At 43.2% G+C, this 20,645-nt stretch overlaps 1 protein-coding gene across 2 annotated transcripts in view; it reads left to right on the top strand.

The window, feature by feature from the left end:
• Positions 1 to 20,645, top strand: part of LHFPL2 (LHFPL tetraspan subfamily member 2) — a 120,202-nt gene that overhangs the window by 93,682 nt on the left and 5,875 nt on the right. For both annotated transcript variants that reach the window (XM_063422995.1, XM_063422994.1), the window contains one exon: positions 7,963 to 8,729. In XM_063422995.1, the coding sequence (XP_063279065.1) occupies positions 8,300 to 8,729 (430 nt within the window). In that variant the 5' untranslated portion in view covers positions 7,963 to 8,299. The remainder of the gene's footprint in view (positions 1 to 7,962; positions 8,730 to 20,645) is intronic.

A 20,645-nucleotide genomic window follows, 5' to 3' on the forward strand; every position in this document is an offset into this window, starting at 1 on the left:
ACATGGCAGCTCTGATCCATCACAGCCCTTTTCACTTACTTGAGCCACTACTGGTTCTCCTCAGTTCAGGTACAATCAAAAGTCACAGTAAAGGTGTTCCTGTGATGTACTCATGTTTTATGCATTACTGTGCTGAACTGCTTGTGTGTATTGATTGTTTTTGAAGAATATTTCACTTTCATTTTGAATTAAGGAGAACAAGAATGATTCCGTGCGTTTTGTGACAAGATAGGTTCTCCATCTCATCAGTCACTGCTGTTGTAGCAGGTAGTGTGCTTGAGCTGTGTGTCTTGGATCCAAAGTGCAAAGATCCTGTTCCAGAAGCATGTCCTTTCCTTACTGGAAGTGTGGGAGTGTTACACGTCATGAGCCCGGGGAGCATCGATACCTGTGAGTGTCTCTCCACTTTTGGAGGGGCTGACGTAGGAGATTGTTTGCAGCACTTTGCAGTGAGCAACAGTGCAAACATCTCTGGGTTGTTCCTGCTCACAGAGGTCATTCCTTGGGTCTGCAGCCTCAGATGTCATCTCAGCAGAAGGGTGACCCACCCCTGGCTGTTCAGACAGGCTGGAGAGCCAAAACCTCTGTGGTTGCTCTGCTGGCAGAGCCACAAATGCGAAAGGAGACACTGCAGTGGTTTCCTTTCAGGGATTAACTCAAGTGCTGCTTCCTTCATTTAGGGAACCAAGGCTGTTTGCAGGGCTGTCTGCTTTGTCTAAGGGCAAATGAGCAGCCCAATACGGTATTCCATGTTGGCCTGACTTCAATAGGCACATCCCATAGGTGCCTTTCTCTTAAGCTTGTTTGTCTAAAACAATTATCTTCCCTCCAGTTTGAAAGACTGTTCCTTCCTAAACAATCCTCAGGTCTTTGATCTGCTGTGTTTGTGAGGCTTTTCCTGAGCTAGTATTGTCTTTTTAGTAAGCAATTCCCTAGAGTTTGCTGAGAAGTGTCACAACTGAGTCATTCTTTCCTTTCCTGCCTGTTTTTCTCACTAGTCTCATATTAAACAATAACCAATATATTAGTATAATAAATATCTTAGTACAATATTAATGAATTATTAAGAGTAGTTCCAAATCTGTCACAATGAACTCATGGGAGTGAACTGTTTTTTACAATAAGCACAGATTCCATGAGGTTTTGGTCTGATTCTCTAGCTTATGCACACACTATTAACTATTTAAATAGCCACAGTCTGGCTTCCTTTTAAAGTAAAAATACCTAGTATAAAAATAGCAAGGATTTGTTACTACCAAATATTAGTAGTTCCTTCCTTCTGACTTCCCATTTTTCTCCTAACCTCCATTTTTTTTCTGATCAGACTCCTTTAGGAGCTCCAGTTAAAGAGTTGTAAGAAGTAATCACAACACAATGAATAGCTGGGTCTGCTTGCATATATGATAATGTAGGTAACCAAGAAAGGGGGCTTCAGATGAGACTTTTGAAGACTGAGACTTCAGTGAGCTACTGAGGAATCAAACTAGGAAAGGAAAGTCATGATTCTGCTCTCAGTGAATTCCTGAGCAGTTAGACTATCACTAATTGTAGCCAAGATTGCTCCCCTAGTGATGATTTTTGATGTGATGTGTAATTTTCTCCTGAGAAGCAACAATAGAAATACCACACGTTAGCTTTTCTTAACATTGTAGGCTTTAATAAATTTTGGAATTACAAAAGATCCCAAGTAAATTTTCAAAACACAGCGTAGTGGCTGCAGATTTAAGGAATTTTGTAAGTCAATAAATACGGAGCAATGGAACAAATCTCCAGCCTGAGAATTTGTGCTTCATAGGCAGTGCTGGAAATCTGAGTTAGCTTGATCTCCTCTTGGTGGGGGGGCAATAAGCAAAGTTTTGTCTGGATGAGGGAAGAGGGAAATGAATTCTGTGTATAAACCTCCCCTGCAGTTGGTCTGAAAATTTGGAAACTTTCATTCTTGTAGTGATTTTTCAGTGATGTATTGGCCCCATTAAAGTCAGTGGGAGTTTTGCCATGGCTTTTAATGAGGTCAGAAAAAGAATAGTACATTTCAACTGCCTTTATTTTTTTTAAGTTGGAAAGAAGTTTTATATTTGTTTCTTTTACAGTGATATATTCTAGAAACAAATCCACCTGTAATTAGATGGCATATTCCATAGCATTTGCAAGATGGAATGCAATAAACATCATGTCCAGCTTCAAGAGACCAACAGTCACTGTCAGAATTCTTTTCTTTTGTTTTATACATTTATTTTTCACTTGGTATACTTAATATTTGGGCACATGAGGGATAGTTTAATTTAAATTTTACATCTACATAACTTTGGTAGGGAGAGGCTGAAGTAAATAGAGTAATTCAAAGGAAAGACAAGGAAATAGGGTTTTAATTAGGATACTTAGTAAGTTTTGACTATTTCGAAAAATATTTTCATTTTCCATTTCATATCTTACATTGTGCCAGCAGGAACAAGACATGATGCATCACAAGTCTACATTCTTTCCATTACCAGTGAAATTCATCTGTTTAGTCTGATGTGTTTTCAACCACTTGTCATAATAATGCAGTCATTAATATGCTTGTGCAGGTTTACAATGGTTAAATATTCATGAGATATGCAAATATTTACTCTCTTTAATTCACGAGTGAAGACTAATCAAAACTGCTCTTTGTTCTTCAAGTAAAAAGCTCTGTTCTGGAATGTTGTTCAGGTTGGCAATAATTTGATGAAAATACATAGGTGAATCCTTTGCTTATTCTCAACTATTTCTCTGAAGCTGTGCAACCACTTCAGCTTTAAAGCACCTTCTCCATTTTGTTATCTGAGACTGAATATTTTTGATCACTTTGAAATGTGTTACATTTAGAAAACAAAACAAAGGCACAATGAAGTGTCCTTCCCTCTTCTTGGTCCAGGTGCTTCCTGTGGTGAGCATGCAGTGCTTATCAGAAACCAGTGCCAGCAGAGCTTCTTGTGGTCTGCAGAGAGAGCCTACACCAAACCATTTGGGTCTTTCCTCAAGTACTAATCCTTGTCACTGTTCTCTTGTGACAGGGGAGTGTGATGAATGTACTTCTTACATTTGCAAGTCACATCTACGTGTGTGGGGTAGAACTGAAGAGGTGCACCTTTCTGTCTCCTGAGAAGTGCTGCTTGGTGTCTGCTCTGCTGCTGTTAAGAATGCAGGGGAGTTGGCAGAAACCTGCCATCCTTTTCTCAACAGCAGCTCCTGTAAGAATGCTGAGAGGACCGACTGGGAGACAAAGTTTATTTACCAACATTTACCACTTATCCAGAAAATGAGCAATCTCTAGTGCTCATACCACATTGTCTTAAGTGCAGTCCCTCTTACCTCAGTGGTTTGATGTCTGCCTCACTCTGCCAGGCAGGGTGAGCTCACAGTTGAACAGTTTGCTTGTCCAGTAACACCTAAGGATGGAAGCTTTTTAAACTGGGAGCTGATGTCAACCTGGGTGGGGGTCATCTTTGGGTAATTGAGTCTTAGTGTGTGAGCCTCTTTCTATTTGTTTTAAATGGAGTCAACATCAACACAAATAGGAGCCACTTCTACTCTCGTAGTTCAAAGCATATTCAGAGGGTTTATAACTGGTAATGAACAACATTCCAGAGAAAGCAGAACCCAGGCTTCCAAGATTTGCACAGTTTGGGTTGTGGGGTGCTCAAGTTTGTGTATGGTAAACAAGATTTAGAAACTCCTCTATGTAGTTGTACTCTGGACCCCAAAAAACTTTAGAAGAAAATGCCTAGCTGTGCTTGGATTTATTTTATAAACCAGGATGGCTTGAGCAGTCTGTGTGGCCTTCCATTGAGATGTTTGCTTAAGCCAAGCCAAAAGCCACTTATCTAAAGATGATTTATTCTCACTCTTGAGCTGACAGAACCGGGCTGGAAAGGACAAAAGCTAAATCATAGTCTAAGCCTCTGACTTCAGTCAAATCATAACGGGAGCATGAAGGACTGGCCATGACATTGCTCTGCAAGGTACTTGTGATTCTCTTGTACACTGCTTGTCGGACACCTCTTTAAAATAAACAGCCATGGTATGTGATTGACTCAGATTTGAACTTTGCAGCTGTTCCTTTCTCTCTGCCTGGTATGCCAAAGCAAAACCCTGCAGCTCCACATCTTCAAAATCAAAACCTTAATTCAAATATAATTTAGATAAGCTTCTCTCTTTGTATTTTTGGCAGTGTAAGTAAAATGGAGGCAATTTTGTTTCTTTATCTAGTTCAGAAAAATAGATGTTGTTTATATACTTTGAACACAGACATGTTGGATAGTAAAAGGCAACAGTTGAATAGTCCTAGCTAGAGATGTGGAAGTATGACTGGAGGCAGTGTATCTGGTTGTCAAATTTGAATCTGAAGAGAAAGAAAGTTTTAGCAATGTTTAAATTTGGCTTGATTTGTAGGATTAAAACAACTAACACGATTTTGCATTTGAGAACTCTTACTCTCTTTGGGTGCTTTGAGGATCTGGTGTTCTCACTGACCTTTTTTCACTGTGTTAGACTTCACTTAATGCAGAGCATGACCATGAACGTGGTTCTGCTAGCCGAGGTAAAGGAGGCTGAAGGTTTACTTTTGACCCATCCAAGAGCTGTGCTGTCCAGATAAGGAATGTGGGGTATATGGTGGGCCAGGATGGCACTGCCAAGACCCTCATGCTGCTGTGGTGTGTGGCTTATGTGGGAACTTGTTGTGCAGGGCTGTTTCCCAGCATGGATGGCCCCCTTCCACAGCAATGAAAGGTTGAATGCATTCATAAAAATAGGGGGAGGCCCAAATGACTAAGGGGTGAGGCTACTTCTTGTAATCTGCTTCTTCAGCAAGGATTACTCTGAATGAGTTAATACCAAAAGGGTTAAAGAACCATTGTGTATTTTGAATTTGGGTTGTCAAAGCAAATATTTTGACAGTCGGTCAGAAGTGGATGCTGAGTGGCGTGCTGTGAAGAACATACGGTTCTGTCATGGAAAAAAAACTTGTTGAGGGATGGGAAACTGAGAGAAAGAATAAACAGCTAGTTTTCAGCCTTGCAAGGTCCTGGTTTGAGTTTCTGCTGAGCAAAAATGGAGGAGAAAAAAAAGCAGGGAGAGAGCAGAGTGAAGCTTCATGAAGCACAGTTCTTTCCTGTAGCTGGAAAGGCTTCCATGTATAGCCCAAAGGTATTGTTGGAGCCACATCAGAGATGTTAGGTTCATTGGGAAAGCCAAAGTGGGGAGGAGGCTGTTGGAAGGAGAAGGGGGAAGACATTGTTGGGAGGAAAAGGCTAACTACATGAATGTGACTGAGCTGGAACTTGTCTTCAGTGCTTCATCTGCAATCTTCCCTTACTGAGTCTCAGAGGGAAATGCCTCTGCCCCTCTGTGCTCGCCATCCTACTTTATATGTGTTTGTCTGTCTGACAAAAAGGACTTGTAGTTGAGAGGTGCTCTCCTTTTAGCATGTCACTAGTGCAAGAAAAAGCTTATGCAGAAGGTCTCCCGTGGATAAGGGTACATTGGTATGTGTATTGGCTCTTGGTATGTATTGTACCAAAGTACTCATTAGGAAAAGCCAAATTGTACAGGTTTTGTTCAAAACCAAAGTACTTTTGACTGAATTTTAGTTCTCAATGACATCCACTACCTCACTTTTAGATGCTGCAAAGTTTCCTTTAGTTGTACAACAGGGAAGTGAACTCCTGAGATTTGACATGACCTCCAGGTCAGCTTTAGACGGGCTGTTTTGTTCACATAGTGACTTTTCTGGAGATACTGTCTTAAAATTTTTGCTGCAATTTATTGTACTTACATTTCAGTTGGGAAAGAACCCCATGACTTGGTCTTTTCTTCTGGTATAGCATCCTGTGTTTGTTATCAGTGACATATTTTTATGACTAACAGTGTTCATCTAGAATTTCCACCTACCTAAGTAAATATGAACTTTGTTTTCGTCTGTGTTCAGTAAATGGTGTTTTATATTCAGTGGTACAGAGTCAACAGTAACAGCCGTTATGGGTGATCATCTCTTGTGTCCCTTCCACCTCACTGTAAATCCTGGAATTACAAAGATAAGGAGTTCATATTGGTGCAGTTCTTGCAGAAAAATACAGATTTTAGAGCTTATTGGAGCATCTTAAAAAAAAAAAAAAGGCATTTTCAATTAAATTCTCTTTATTCATGCAGATGACATCAGAAGAATATAGATTTGTAGTGGACATTTTTCCTACATTCTAATCATTATTTAAAGTGGAAATACTGAGCAAATTAACTTTTTTTTGGCAGGCTGACACTCAGAGAGCTCACAGCTCTCTGTTATTACAAAGGGTGTATTCCAGTCATTAGTATGTCAGGTTGCTTGAAAACTTAATGCTCTCCCCCCCAAAAAAATGGAAAATTAATGGAACTGTTTTCTCACTATGTCTAAAAGCCCTTTTTTAAGGCAATGCCGTAACACTGAACTACAGGAGACAAATTCTGTCATTGGCACATCAGCTTTAAGCCACTTACACCAAAGGAATCTGCAGGTCTAGATAATTCACTACAACTGTGGGGGGAGTAGGAAATGCTGGGTGTAATTTTGAATGTATGAAGTTGCATGTGTATGTTTCATTTTGCATTCAGTGGGACTAGTATTCAACCCCCAGACTCAGAACTCCTAAGAAATTAAATACCAACCCCATGACAAACCTACAAAAAATATTGGGGATGCCTGTTTTTCTGGCATCTGCTGGCTGCAGCAGCACGACAGTGAGGTCCAGATTTGGTTATTTACTCTTGTCTCCAGTTCAATGTCAGTATTTGGGGTTTGGTGAGGAAAACTTGGGAGTGCTCCATGGAGGGGGTAACATGAGGGCATTTCCTGCTCCCACCCTTGCTTTCAGGCAACCCTGTTTCAGTTCAAGAGCAGAGGCGTGTGGGATGACCTGTTTGTTATTTTGAGGCCGATATTTGGATAGGAGTTGGAAGTATAGTGATCTCTGCCTCTTGTACTAAGATAAGTGTAACTCTGGGAATGTCATCAGCCGCTGTTGAAAGGGAGCATAATGGCTTGGGGAAAGCCCTGGGGAACATTTTGCTGTGGTCACAGCATGCACAGGGCTGTGAAAGAGGGGAATTGAGGGGAGTTAGAAAGCTCAAGGCTGACTGGCAACCCCTCTGACTGGGGCTTTTGGCCCCTTGGCAGTGACTGGGGCGCTTTTCCAGATCCCTCTTTACAATGGCTTAAGTCAGCAGAGGCTGCCAGTGCTGGCAGCAGTTCAGGATGAGGTGTGTGACATACCTGCAGGCAGATTGTTTTCCTGAAACGCTGGTGCAAACCTCAATCCCAAACCCAGGGAGGCACCACTCCTTGGAAAATGCAGGCTTCAAAGGAGTCACCACATCACAGGGTGAGCTGTCTTCAGCTGTAATCTTGTTCACCTCTTCTTGAGGCGGGGCTGGCTCAGCTGCAATCAGCAGAAACCCAGGAGGCTGGAACAAGGTTCCTGCATTGCCCCTTGCACCTAGGTGCTCATGGCATGTGGAGCCGTGCTCAGTCTCTGTCCTGAAGGCAGGCTGTGCCGCCTCCCCAAAGTGAAGACAGGAGCGGCACATCTGTGAAACTGCTTAAACGTGTCCAAACGTTTTTCTGGGTGACTGCCAGCACCCTTGGTAATTTGGGCCAGAAGAAGATGATGGGGGTGTGGTGGTAGGAGTGGGTGGGACCGCTGGGTGTTACTGAGACCTTTGCTTGCAAAGTGTTTGACCAACACCCACCGTGGGATAGGGCACAGCAGAGACTGTAAGTATTGGCAGCAGTGGGGAGGAGATTAATTATTCCCCTGCAACAAATCAGGGAGGTTTCCAGCAGGCTCTCTTTGACCAGCCCTTGTTGGAGCTTCGTGTGTTGATGTGAATCTGTGCCAGGTCTCGGTTTGTTGTGGGGGTGGAAATGACTTTTTTCTCATTGCTGATGTGTTCTCTCTTTTCTTGTAGGTGTGTGATGTCAAACAGTGGGCAGTCCTTGCAGCCTCCCCCACCAGCCTTCAGTGTCATGTGCCAGTATGAATATTGAGAAAGAAAAGCATACTTCAGAGCTCAGCATCCCAGGAAGAAAAAAGGAGGAACTAAACAGAGAGAGCAAATGATTGCACTGCTTGCAAATCTTGAGGCTGCTCACTTTTTCTCCTGAGAAGCTTCACCTCGGCCTTTGCGGGAGAGTCGAGAAAGCAGGCAGAGCAATTTTTCTTAGGCTCCCTTCTTAATTTTTTTGTTTTTTTTAAATTTAATTTAACACTTCCTCCCTCGCGCGCGCCGAGGCCGGGCCCTCACCATGTGCCACGTCATCGTGACGTGCCGCTCCATGCTGTGGACCCTGCTGAGCATCGTGGTGGCCTTCGCCGAGCTCATCGCCTTCATGAGCGCGGACTGGCTGGTGGGCAGGGCCAAGCCCCCCGGCCCCGAGGAGCTGGGGGGCAGCCCCGGGGCCCCGCAGGAGCCCTACCGGCCCACGCTGGGCCTCTACGGGCGCTGCACCAGGATCTCCCACGTGCAGATCTCCAGGAGGGACACGCTCTGCGGCCCCTACGCCGAGCACTTCGGAGAGATCGCCAGTGGGTTCTGGCAGGCCACCGCCATCTTCCTGGCCGTGGGCATCATGATCCTCTGCACCGTGGCCTTCGTGTCCGTCTTCACCATGTGCGTGCAGAGTATTATGAAGAAAAGCATTTTTAATGTCTGTGGGCTGCTACAAGGGATTGCAGGTAGGTGCGCTTCGACAGCAACTAAACTTCTAATTTTGGGGTAATTCAGACAGAGAGCAATCCTGGCCTGCTTGCAGACAGACTGCATTGGGCAGACCCAGTGTGATTCTATATGCTGGTGTTTATTCAAACATAACTGAAATTTATAGCTACACAGCATGTAATACATTGACATTGGCAGCAGAATTGCAGCCTGATGCGTGCCAAAATGAACTGACCAGTGTTGTTTTTGTTTGCTGTTCATTTTTTTTCCCTCTGTTTGAATTTCTTTCAGTTACAAAAGCTTCTCTCCTTTGCTACCAGCAGAGAACAAAGTTAATACTCATGTTAAGGCAGTCTATCTCCCTCTCTCTACTTTAGTCATTTTCCCATGGACTGAAGGCAGTTCCCTCAGTGTCTCAAAGGCTTCGTGACTGTGATGAGAGTAAATACCACCCCAGGGCTAAGAACTGGTTGTAGTCGCACACCCAGTTCCTCCAGCATTTCATGCTAAGCAGCCTCCTTCAAAGCTGTAAGCTTGACAAGTGATACCTTGAGATAAACCTTTCCTTTAGCCAGCTTATGGTTAAGCTGCAGTTACACAGCCCAGTGAGCTTGTTTTTTCACTGTTCAAGGATCAGCTGTGCTTTGCCTGAAAAGATGGATTTGTTCTAGAGATTTGTTTCTGCTTAAACCCATAGATTTTACAGAGATTAAATGACTGTTAGTAAACCAACCCTGGACAGCCTTAGTTAGGGAGGTATTAATTTTTGTGTACTTGCCACTGAGCCATGGGGAAAACCTGTCTCATCCACAGGTTTTCATCTTTTGTGCTCTGTGTGTGTGTGGTCATCTGGAGGAGGAGAGTCTTCTGCCCTGCCTCTGGCAGCCCTCAGAGGCCTGTAAGGAGAGAGGGAGTGAGCAGGGCCACCTCCTCTTTCTGTCTCGATGGGGCTCTTAAGCAGATGTTTTCAATACACAGAATTATTTAGTCACAACAAAAATTAGGTTTTAACTTGTTTTGCTCGAAATGTGAATGCAGCTTTGCCCCTTCTCACCTCCACTGAGGTGGCCAAACATCTCTGTGATACCTAAACAGAAGATGTAATGACAGATATTCAGACATTTATCTGAAGCTGGATGGTTTCATTTGCTTAGCTGAGACCTAACATGATCTTATTCTAAACACACGGGGAAATAGGTGAAAACTGACTTTGCTGCCTGCTGCAGCCCTCCAGAGCCAGCGTTACCTGCCAGGGCCTGGCTGATGCTGGCTCCTGCAGCACCACCACGGTGGCTCTCACCCTTGGCCACTTCACTCATCCTCAGTACAGAAGATACTGATACAATGCTTATTTCATGTCACCCACAGTGTAAGGTTTGTTCTTCAGGAGCAGAATTATATCCCTAGATTGGCTAAAGATGCTTCTGTTCATCTGATGGCGAGCATTTAGCACATCAGGTCCTCCAGATGAACCTGACAGGCTTTGCTGTAAGTCACTCCTGGTGTACAGAATTTGCCAGAAGCAGTGTGACAAGGGGGCAGCTTGGCAGTGCAGATTAAGTCAGAGTAAGTTGTTAGTTTCTTGCTTTCTTACTCTATCCTTCAAAAATAATCCATGACTATTTTTCCAGGAGATGCAATCGTTACTTGTTTTCTTTTGGAGGGATATCTATACAGGAAAGATTGCTTAGCAGCATAAATAGATCTTTGGCATGTCAGATTTGGGTCTTTTGAAAAGATAACTTTACTTACAACTCTCATACCATCTCAAAATACCTAGTCTATCACCTAAGATTAGCAGATAGAAGGTACTTGTATCTTAGAATAGCATTCTGGAGACCATCCATTTGTGAGAAAATGCATGCTAAGACAGTTTTATGTTTTATTATCAATCGAGCCATACATAATGGGACTTGAGCCTAAAACATTGAACAGTATAGATGACAAAGCATTTCTTACGTGTTAGGGCATAGATCAGTCCTCCTTGACCTGTACTGAGCCTAGAAGCACTTCCCTTCCTACAATTCAGATGAATGACACAGCAGGAAACTCACCTTAGTGAAACATTGCTGTGAGAAGTAGGCCTGCCAGTATTTACAGCAGGCATTTTGTGGTTCACAGCTCCTTTTCTCAAGATTTGTTTTATTGGGACCACTGCTACTTTTGTGCCAGTAGTATTACAGCATCTGCTTACTTAGTTGCAATTATTTTTCTTATGAGTAATGATGGCTGCTAATTTAAACTTTCTCAGTTCCTGAGTTTTGAAAAATGCTTAAGCAAGTTGCTCAAGAGGGACAGTTGTCAGCATGGCTAATTCAAGCAGGGATTGTGATAGATAAACTAATTCCCTGACCAGTGAACAAGATACAACCCTGCCGTAATCATTTTAAGCATAGCATCATTCTTTCTAATGTAAACAATTATGTTTTTAATAAGCATACGAGAAGGATTCACAAAATAAGTTTGTTAACCAGCTTATATCAGTGCAATATTTGCAAGTATGTCAAACATCTCCTTTTCAAACATGAGATGCACACATGGTAGAGTCATCTGCAGGAACTGAGGATCTTGCAGACCTAATCTCATTTAAAATCTCTATATCTTTGCAGTAAAGATTTAATATAATTAAAAACATACAACAACGTAATTTATTCCTGGAATTCATCATGACAAAACAATAACAGACACCGGATATATCTTTCCAGTCTAGCAAGATTGGTTGTGGATGATGCCTACGGTGAAATTGCAGAACAGAAAGCAACAGCTCTTCTGTTATGGCCCTTGGACAAATGTGCAAACTGTCATTTAGATCAACAGGAGGAAGCCATACACATATCTGGACCATAGGGATTTTTTAATTTTTGTTTTTGTGGCAGAAAATAAGAAATATAAGGCCATAAAATAAGAAAATATGTCTCTTGTTTTAACTGCTGTAATTCCTTTGTTATAGAGCAAGAACTTCTGCCACTTTACTTTCAGACTGCAGTGCCTTTCACTCTGCAGCTGTAGAAACAGTAATCAATAGCCCTGTTTTTTTGAGGATTGTTTCATCTGGATAAGCACCTTTTCTCTGCATTAGAGAGTGCAGAGAATGAGACATGTAATTGAATAGATAATTACTGTCTAGCAGCAAGAAGACCAGGGAGACTTTCATTTGTATGTCTTTTTAGGGAAAGTATTTCACTTTTAGTCTCTGAATCACTTGAAATGCAGCAGCTGGAGAAGGAAGGATATTATTACATGCTAACTGACAGGAATCAATTCAAAGTAGATTTTCACAGTAATCATGTGGCTATAGGAAGTAAACAGGTAGTGATTCCCATACTGACATACCTTGGTATCTCTATAGTGTAATTGCATATCTATTTACAAGTCTTATTTGGGCTTGTGTACTTCACTTTGTTGCTGAGTAATACAATATAAACATAACGTAGCCTCAAAGTAGGGTGGGGAGAGCTTAGGACAGAGCCTAAACCAAGTTTGGCTTTCATCTGATAGTTTCCTTTATGAAGTTCATAGTCAACAACTTTGGCTTCCTTTTTTGGCCTCTGCCATGGCTGGGCAGACACAACCCCTTCCCCACAGCCAGTGTCTGCCTGACTTGCAGCTGAGCCATAATGCACCAGCAGCACCCTGACTGCACACCAGAGGGAGGAAGCTGCACCAACATTACATCAACCACAGAATCTGAGCAAGCCCTGTGGGCTTCTTGTGGGGAGCTCAACATCATGTGCCTGCAAAAGCTTTGGGGAGAGCAGTGGGGAAATGAAACTGGCATGTCAGGAAGGCTAATGGGTTTGGGAGTTCAGTTTCTTTTACTGCTGTTTTGCTCTGCTGGAACAGGGCTGCCTTGCCAGGAACATTCACCAAAAGAGGATAAAAATAGTTCCTCTTCTCTAAAATCTTTCCTGGGTGCTGATGGCTTCATATGGGAGGCCTCTTGAGGATCCCCCTTCTCATCTCTTCCTCTGTTCACAGTCCACTGTCTCCTAGCTCTAACAGGGCTTGACAGAAGCATGCATGTAATGAAAAAAAGGTGTAAAAATGGGGTTGCATCAGTCAGAAGACTAACTGTGTCCTAGGTGCACATCAAGGAGTGTCTCTGGTTTATTCAGGTGAATGCATGGCTGCATTTTGCTGTTGTGTGGCTTAGCTGGCTGTGCCACTGGCAGTTGCATCTTCAGCAGGAAGATGTCCAGTCTGTCAAAGCAGAGGTTTGTATTTTCAAAGGCTGCTGCAGGCAGGGCAGAGAGCATTAAGTTCCCTTGGATGCTTAGTTGAAGTCTTGTCTGCTTGGGCTCAGATACTGCAGCTTTGGGCCTCTCTCTGTCACCCCAGCAGTTTCTCTTCCAGCATTGCTGGGGAATGACTCAGCCTCTTCTTTTCCAAGGTCTGAGATGTTTGTTTTTTCCCCTGACAGTTGCCCTGCTAAGTCCCAAGCAATGATAGCTCTTCCACAGTACTTTCTCTTCTCAGGTATTTCAAGACCTCTTCTGTACTCTTTCTACTGACCTTTTCATGATTTCTCTCTATGACTGTCCATGTCTTCTCCTTTTCCCTTTTTGGTATCTTGGAGGGTTGATCCATCAGGAGCTGCTGCAGTACCTTGGCAATTCAGTTCCAGGAGCACAACTTTACCCTCAAAGGCAAGGAAACTTCTCTGCAGCTTTCTAAAATGAAGAGATGCAATTCAGTTTCAAACCAGCTGTGTGTGTAACAGTCTGTCCTTGCTGCTGAAGTAGTTTGTTTTACATCTCTTGAGCTGAGAAATTGTTCAGCCTGTTACACTTACTTGGCATCATTTTCATTTTGGGAGGCTGGGTGATTAGGAAGATGGCCTGAGCAGGGTGTGATAGGAACCATCTGAAGGGGATGGGGATCTGGAGCTGCCTGTGGGGGTGGGTGAAGCAGGATCCAGCCACACAGGGTGGGCTGGTGGAGTGTGCAGCAATGCGACTGCAGAACCTCTGGCTGCTGGAGTTAAGGGGGCCGGTGGGAGCTGCGGAGGAGGAAGCTGGGGAGGAAGTGGGAGGTCAGCCAGGCCTTTCATCATGGAGGGAGAAAGAGCAGGAGAAACAAGCTGTGGTAGAAGGGGCACGAGGCTTCTACAGCTCTTTCATATTCAGACCGTAACAGAAACAGTAGCTGCATCATGATTTAGGATATTTGTTTATAGGTGGCATCACGCTGTACAAAGGCATTATTTTGTCTGAGAAGGAGACAAACTGAATAAGGGAGGAATGCATCTTGTGAGCTGAGTTACCTGCAGGCAACAGAAGCTGTTGCACAGCCAGGCAGCCCAAGCAAGAGTAGGAGAGCAGAGCAAGAGCAGTTCTGCCCTTGAAGGCAAGGAAGCTTCTTGTTTGTCTTTCTAAAACGCAGAGCATGCATTTTTCAAAAAGCATATTTCCTCTTTGGATTCAGCTCAGAGTTTTTCTTTTCTGATGCCAGAATTCCGAATTCTTGGGGTGGGAAGAAAGAAAAAAGGGAGGGGAGAGGGATTTCTGATGGAAATCCTGACAGTCTGAACTGCTTTTGCTGTCTGCGGTATAGTGCTTCCTGTAACCTATATGGCCCAGTGCCAGCAGGATATCTAATACACACTTGGCTGCTGAAAGTTCAAGCAAAGGGGACTGCTGTCTTGGAATATGCCAGGGAAGGAAAACGAAGTTTAAGTGCTAAATTGCTGTTGAGCCTGAGGGGACACCCTGAGTAACTTCAAAGAAATAAAATGAAGATTTCAGTGTTTTGTTAGATTCGGAGGTTGAGTCATCTCCTGCACTATCAAGGTGGGCACTTGGAAACCAGCAAACACACAGCATATTAAAATGAACAGAAAAATAAACAAATATTTCAGGTTTTCAGGGATACAGTTTGGCAGTTGATTATCTTGGCAAGCATAAATCTCTTCCAACAAACAGTACTTAGTGTGAGAGAGACTCCCATGCTACCCGCTGAGAAACATTTTACTGTGGCACATGTGCACCCTGAGGTCTCTTACTTCTACCAGCAAATAGGTGAAATGCTGAGCCCTTCTTTACACCTCTGCCCTGGTGATGTGGGGAAGAGTGCTGGTGACCCCAAGAGGCCATGGGGATATCAGGAGGGCACAATGACTCCATTTCTGTCACCTTTTTGGTTCTAGGCCTCAGAGCCAAGACAGATGCTGCTATTTGTATGTAGAATGCAAACACAAGGAAAGTATTTAAACTTAGCAAATGCTGTGTTCTCAAACACAAGAAAAAAAAAAGATGAAAGGAGCTCTTTCAAGAAAGGGGGCTAACTTTTGCTTAGCTCTTGTCTTTGTTGTTCCTGATTGTGGTGGTGAGGAAATAAGTGGATTTGAGTTGTGCTTTCTTACCCAGTGCAGATGCCCTGCACTCTGCTGCTGCATAGCTCATGAAGCCACAGGAAATTCTCCCCTTCCTGCATCTCCATTTGCCTTTTCCTTCAGGCTGAGTCTTAGTTCCTCTGCAGCTCCTCTCCCCCACCCCCAGTCTGAGGTTTTGTTTGTACTACGGGATCAGTATTGAGGAAATGTAAGGCCATGAAAAAGGTGACCTGCAGCCCTTTTACCTCTGTTTAAGCTAAGGGAGGTGGTTGTTTTGGCCTCCCTTACTGAGCCATCGTCATATTTCATTCCCTTTTGCTAACCCAGCGTGAGCTGGGTGGAGGCAGTGGCACTCACTGGTTGAACAGCAGTGGAAAAGGTTATGGTGAAGGGTAGGAAATAGACTGAGTCTTCACCCCTGCTTCTTTCAGGAACAGAGTATTTGACATGGCCTTTCCTTTCCTGATTCAGGAACTTCCTGAATTTACCAACCACAACTGAATTTCTCATTTAGGAGCATTGACTGAACCTTTTATCTGGTCATTCCTGATTAAAAACACTCATTGCTTTATTGGGTTTTAAGGTAAAATGTGAAGGTGGCTGTGCCTGAGCAATGGCCTGATGAGAGTTTTTGTTTACTCCTGTACTGCTGAAAATTTGTAAACATTTGGCTTTTCCCCTCTAATTTGCCTTATCTTGACTTAATTGCTGGTTTGACAGCCAGCACATAGGAGCCCTCAGAGTGTGGTGGCTTTACACTGCTGACAGCCAGCAAAGAGGCAGCAGTGTCATTTGTGGGCTTGGGACTGATTTTACTTTGAGTCTACACATTCTCTTCCTCCCAGCTAATGGGCATTCTCACCACATACGTAAAAATTATTAAATACTAAAGGTGAATTTACCCTCTCCTCTCTTAAAAACAGTAGTCTGCAGGCTCACACTTCATTTCAGAGAAGTCTAAGCAGTAAGATCATACCAATATAATAAACAACCCCCAAATTCCTCACATTGAGTTAATAAACTGAGTTATTTTGTAGCCTTTTTTGGGGGGTAGTAAAACATAATGGTTGAGCATCCCAATGGTTGAGTGGTCCCCTGCACTGTATTTCTACCTCCATTTCCAGATTCCAACAGCACTAATGTCATCAGATGTTTGCACAGGTTTGGTTATGAATCAGTATCTCTGTTTTGCTTAATACATGGGGAAAGAAACACAAGAGCAGGGACCTTATCCTCTTCCTCAGCTTGGAGAAGGCAGTGGTTAGAGAAGTGTTTTTTCTTCTGGTAAGTGCATGCCCTTATTAACCCTGAGGCAATTTTAAAGGGGGAAAAAAATCCATGTGAGTTTTGAGCCATCACCTGGTTGTAGTATTAAACTACTAATTCTCCTGCCTCAGCTTAGGGTATCCCAGGCACACTGAAATCCATATATGTGAGCAGTCATGAAGGTCTGAAGTGCATTGCTTGCTGGCAACTCTGCTGCCTCATCAGCCACTCTTGCCACTAAAACGTCTGCTTGTGTTAGCCTGCACCAACTGTGGTGTCCAGGTAGGCTTTCCAAAGCACTGATCTTCATAATGCTGTGAATTTTTCTTTTGTTTTCATGCAGCATTTACGAGTGGGCCAGAGGCATTTTCCAAGGCACGAGGGCATGCAAAGTCTCCCCTTTCTTTCTGACTCTGCTTGCGTTTGGTGGGTCTGGCAGCCACCCAGGGGGCTGAACAGCAACTGCAGAGGCAGGTGTGGGCCCTGTGCTGTGGGACTGCAGGCAGTGAGTGCTCCTTTCAGGATCTCATGCTCTTCCTAGAGCCAGTGTGGAGTGCTGGAAGCCCCATGACAGCAGGCCTGAGCCCACCTCTTGAGCTCCCACCTGATTAAAATGGCTTTACTCAATCACTTCACAGGGGAAGGTGTCTGTTGTGCAGCTGCCGGGTGGGAGGCTGTCCCTTCACCTGTCAGGAGGCAAAGTGATCAAAACTTCATGAGTGGTAACCTGGTAGATCCCTGCTGGGTTTGTCAGGAAAAAAATGCATGTGGGAAAGCTTCCTTGGCTTAAGCTTCACTAGTACATTTGTACAGATATTTAACACATGAAATGGTTCAGGTATTGACACGTTTGGGAATGTGGGCAATAAAGGCAGGGTGCCTGGCTGATGTAGTGTCCGTGGACTGATGCCTAATCTCATGTGGTTTTGCAGAAGATGAAAACAATCAGGATCAGTGCCACTGGGGATGCAACCCACCTGCACAGCTAGTCCCTCCCTGCTTTGACCCTTTTATCCATTTTCTTTTCCTCTCTTAAAATGTTGCTGCTCAGTTGTGCTGTTCCATAGGAGCCTGTTGCAGTGCCACGTCATTGATCACAGCTGCTTAATTTCCTGTTTCTTCAGCAGTATTTAAAAGCTTTTCTTACTATTTTGTTAGGAAATTAGTAGATAGTTTCAGGCTTTGCAATGGAAAGTGGCTTTGTTAGTATATGCTCTTGTTTAATATGGCACAACAGCAGCTGCACAGGAGACTGTCAAAACTAAACAGCATGCCTTCATTTTAAACAAGGCTCAGCCCTACCTCCTGTCTCAAGGGTTGCTTCCAGGGAAGAAAAAAGATTTTCCTCAGACCTTCCCCAGCTCATAATGTGACACAAAAATGCCCACAATGAAAGGCTGGTCTGTTGTTTTCCATGTTGACCTGGCAGCACTGCTGCAGTGTATAAAAATCAGGAGGGAGCAATACCTTGCTGCAGCTGCAGGGCTTTAAAAGGGGAAAAGTTCTTGGAGCACAAATACAAAAAGTCTTCTCCTATAGGAAAAGCATTAAGGAACTGTCTTCTGAAATACCCTTGCACAGTGATGGAGTGTGCTGTATGGATATTGATGTTCTCAGTGTGCTGTAAGGTTTTGCTTTGGTGTTTTAGGAGAAAGGACTTGCTTCTACACCATTTAAATAAAGGACACCTGACCTTTAATAGGCTGTTGTAACCAGGAGATACACAGTAATGTAATAATAACATTAATATCTAAAGCTCATGAAGGCATCTTTTTGAAAGCAAGTAATTAGGGCCTGATAATAAAAGGTTATGTGGCCAAATTGCTTTCAGTAAAAGATATAAAAATGTAATCTGCTGACAGAACTTGCACCTAAGAGTTATAGGTGAGGTCTCTGGGTAAAAAAGTAATTTGAATAGTTTTCTGTTGTCATACTTAGACATCTGGCAACATTGTGTGACATTCTTTCATACCTCTGTTTTCAGGATTCCTGAGAGGAAAGGTAACTGAGAACAACAACTAACAAAAGCAACAACTAACAAAAAGGAAATTTTGAAAAATTATCATACTGATTTCAAGAAGTGGGATTGTGCTGCCTAAAAAGTAGGAGCAGCAGTATGTGTACAGCAGAAGCTGCAGTTTCACAGTGCAGCTGTGCCCAGAGAGGGGGTTAAATCTAGAACAGTGCAAGCATGAGCTCTGTGAGCCTGCAGAGGAGCACAGTGTAAAAAAGGTTGTAATGTTTCAGTGTGAATTTGTTTCTCACAGCAGGGTGAACAAATAGCAATAATTCCACATGTAGGTTTGCTGTGAATTAAAAATCATTTATTGTATAGCAGCACAAAGAACTGAAAAGATTCATTGTAGAAAACTTATTCAGACAGAGTACTCAAATTTTATTCTCTGGTCTTTTTCCTGAGTGTTGGCTTCTCTTCAAAGACACAGGGACAAACAAAAACTGATTTATTAAGAAAAAAAAACCCTCTCTATAATTGATATTCACTGTCCTTCTACTAGATATATCTCAAGGTAAACTGTCAACAGAAGATAGGTTTTTTCTCCTTATCCCTTTGCATCCATTTTTCCCAGGAGTAGAGGGAGTGGTTCTTTTTGAGGGGTGTCTGGCTGCAGTAGTTGAACAGTTAAGTGCTTTGGTTAGCTGTCTTCTATTTTAGGCAATGGTTTGCACTGTTTGTGGGTGGTGGAGCATCATCTGCCTGTTTTGTTGAAGCTCTAGGAGTCACTGAGATGGGCTCTGTGACTGTCTCTCCTGAGATACTGGGTAGCAGGAGGCAAAGCTCCTCTTTAATTGCACACTCCTTTCTAGGCGGATTGGGAGGGTCCGGCAGGGGCCCTGCACAGCTCAGCCACTGCTCTGGGTGCTGGAGCTTTGAGCTGAAATGTGGTGAGGGGCCTGTGCCTCTCCACTTGCTGTTAGCATGAACCAAAGGAGTGCCTTTGCCCTGTGGGTATTTTGAATTGACTTAATGGAATCATCTTTATTTACTTTTCCTGTCAAGCAGGAACCAGTTATTAACGAAATAAGAAATTGTGATGAGTATTAGAGATAGTGCTAAGAGACTCATGAGATGCTTTCTGTCTGCACTGAAATGGAGTAGTAGAAAGGAGGTTTGGTAGTGAATATTTCTTCTTTTTTTTTTTTTTTTTTAACTTTTATTATGCTGGTCCAGTATAGGAGTTACAAAGTCTGAAATCAGGTACATACTCCGACTGTATTCAAATCCATAGTTAAGGCTTTCCTCCAGATTTTGTTTTCATCTGTGAGAAAATAGCAGAAGTTTATCAAATTAGGACCTTTGACAGTATTTATTACATTTATATATCCAGGAATTTTCTGCACTTTTGAAAAAAAAGGTCTAAGTCCATAAAGTCCTGATGACTTCATTTGGCAGCAGTGCTGTGCCTTTGACAGCCTGAGTTTTGGGTAATGGCTTTTCAGCTTGGGGCATACATTCCAAGAACCAGTAGCTTTCAGGAGTTGCTCTAGTTTTGATAAAAAGTGATGGATGTGTCTTCCTGGTCCTGCCTGTAACACTCAGCCATAAGCCAGGGTTAAACACAGGCTGTCTCGGTTTGTGAGTGATGGGGTGGTGAACTTGAAAAACTTCCGTGTTGGCAGCAGCTATGCTGGCATTTCAGATCCAGCTTCTGGATTCAGTGATTTTTACCTGCCAAAGGGCTTGTGATCGTTAGAGAGAGCAGCAACTGGCCCATACCAGTGTGCAGTCACAAAGATACATAGTGTGGTCATACTGGTTGCGCAGAACAGGAAACTGGTGATGAATAGAAGAAGGAACTGCTGGTGTTTAGTCTGAAATGGCTGCAGGGCTCAGCAGGATGAATGCACAGCTTATCCAGGTCTGTCCAAGATAAAGCAATACTTCATACTTAATGTATTTGGCCAACCAGCCAGGAAACACTGCACAAAATTTGTCATTGGTTCTTAAATGTAAGCAGTGATGAAATCCCTCCACAGAGGACGGATATCACTCGCTAATGGATTTTGCCGCCCCAAAGAGTAATGACATTTAGGTCATTCATGCCCATGGTGTTGTGTCATCATTAGAAAAACGCTGGAGGAAGGACTTTCTTTTGTGAAATGTCTGGCATTCACAGACATTAATTTTAGACAGTTGGATGATGGTTTTTGCATTTTCTGTGAATTAACTGCTTACTAGCTAGGACCCACCTTCTCATTGTTGGTCAGGAAAATTTCATGCATCTGGTTAAATTTCTTTGAACAAACAAGGAACCCTAACACACTGCAGAGAAGTCTTAACTGCTAGTCAAACTCAATGGCAGAAGATGTAAACAAG

The sequence above is a fragment of the Prinia subflava genome, chromosome Z (assembly GCF_021018805.1).
Source record: "Prinia subflava isolate CZ2003 ecotype Zambia chromosome Z, Cam_Psub_1.2, whole genome shotgun sequence".
NCBI lineage: Eukaryota > Metazoa > Chordata > Aves > Passeriformes > Cisticolidae > Prinia > Prinia subflava.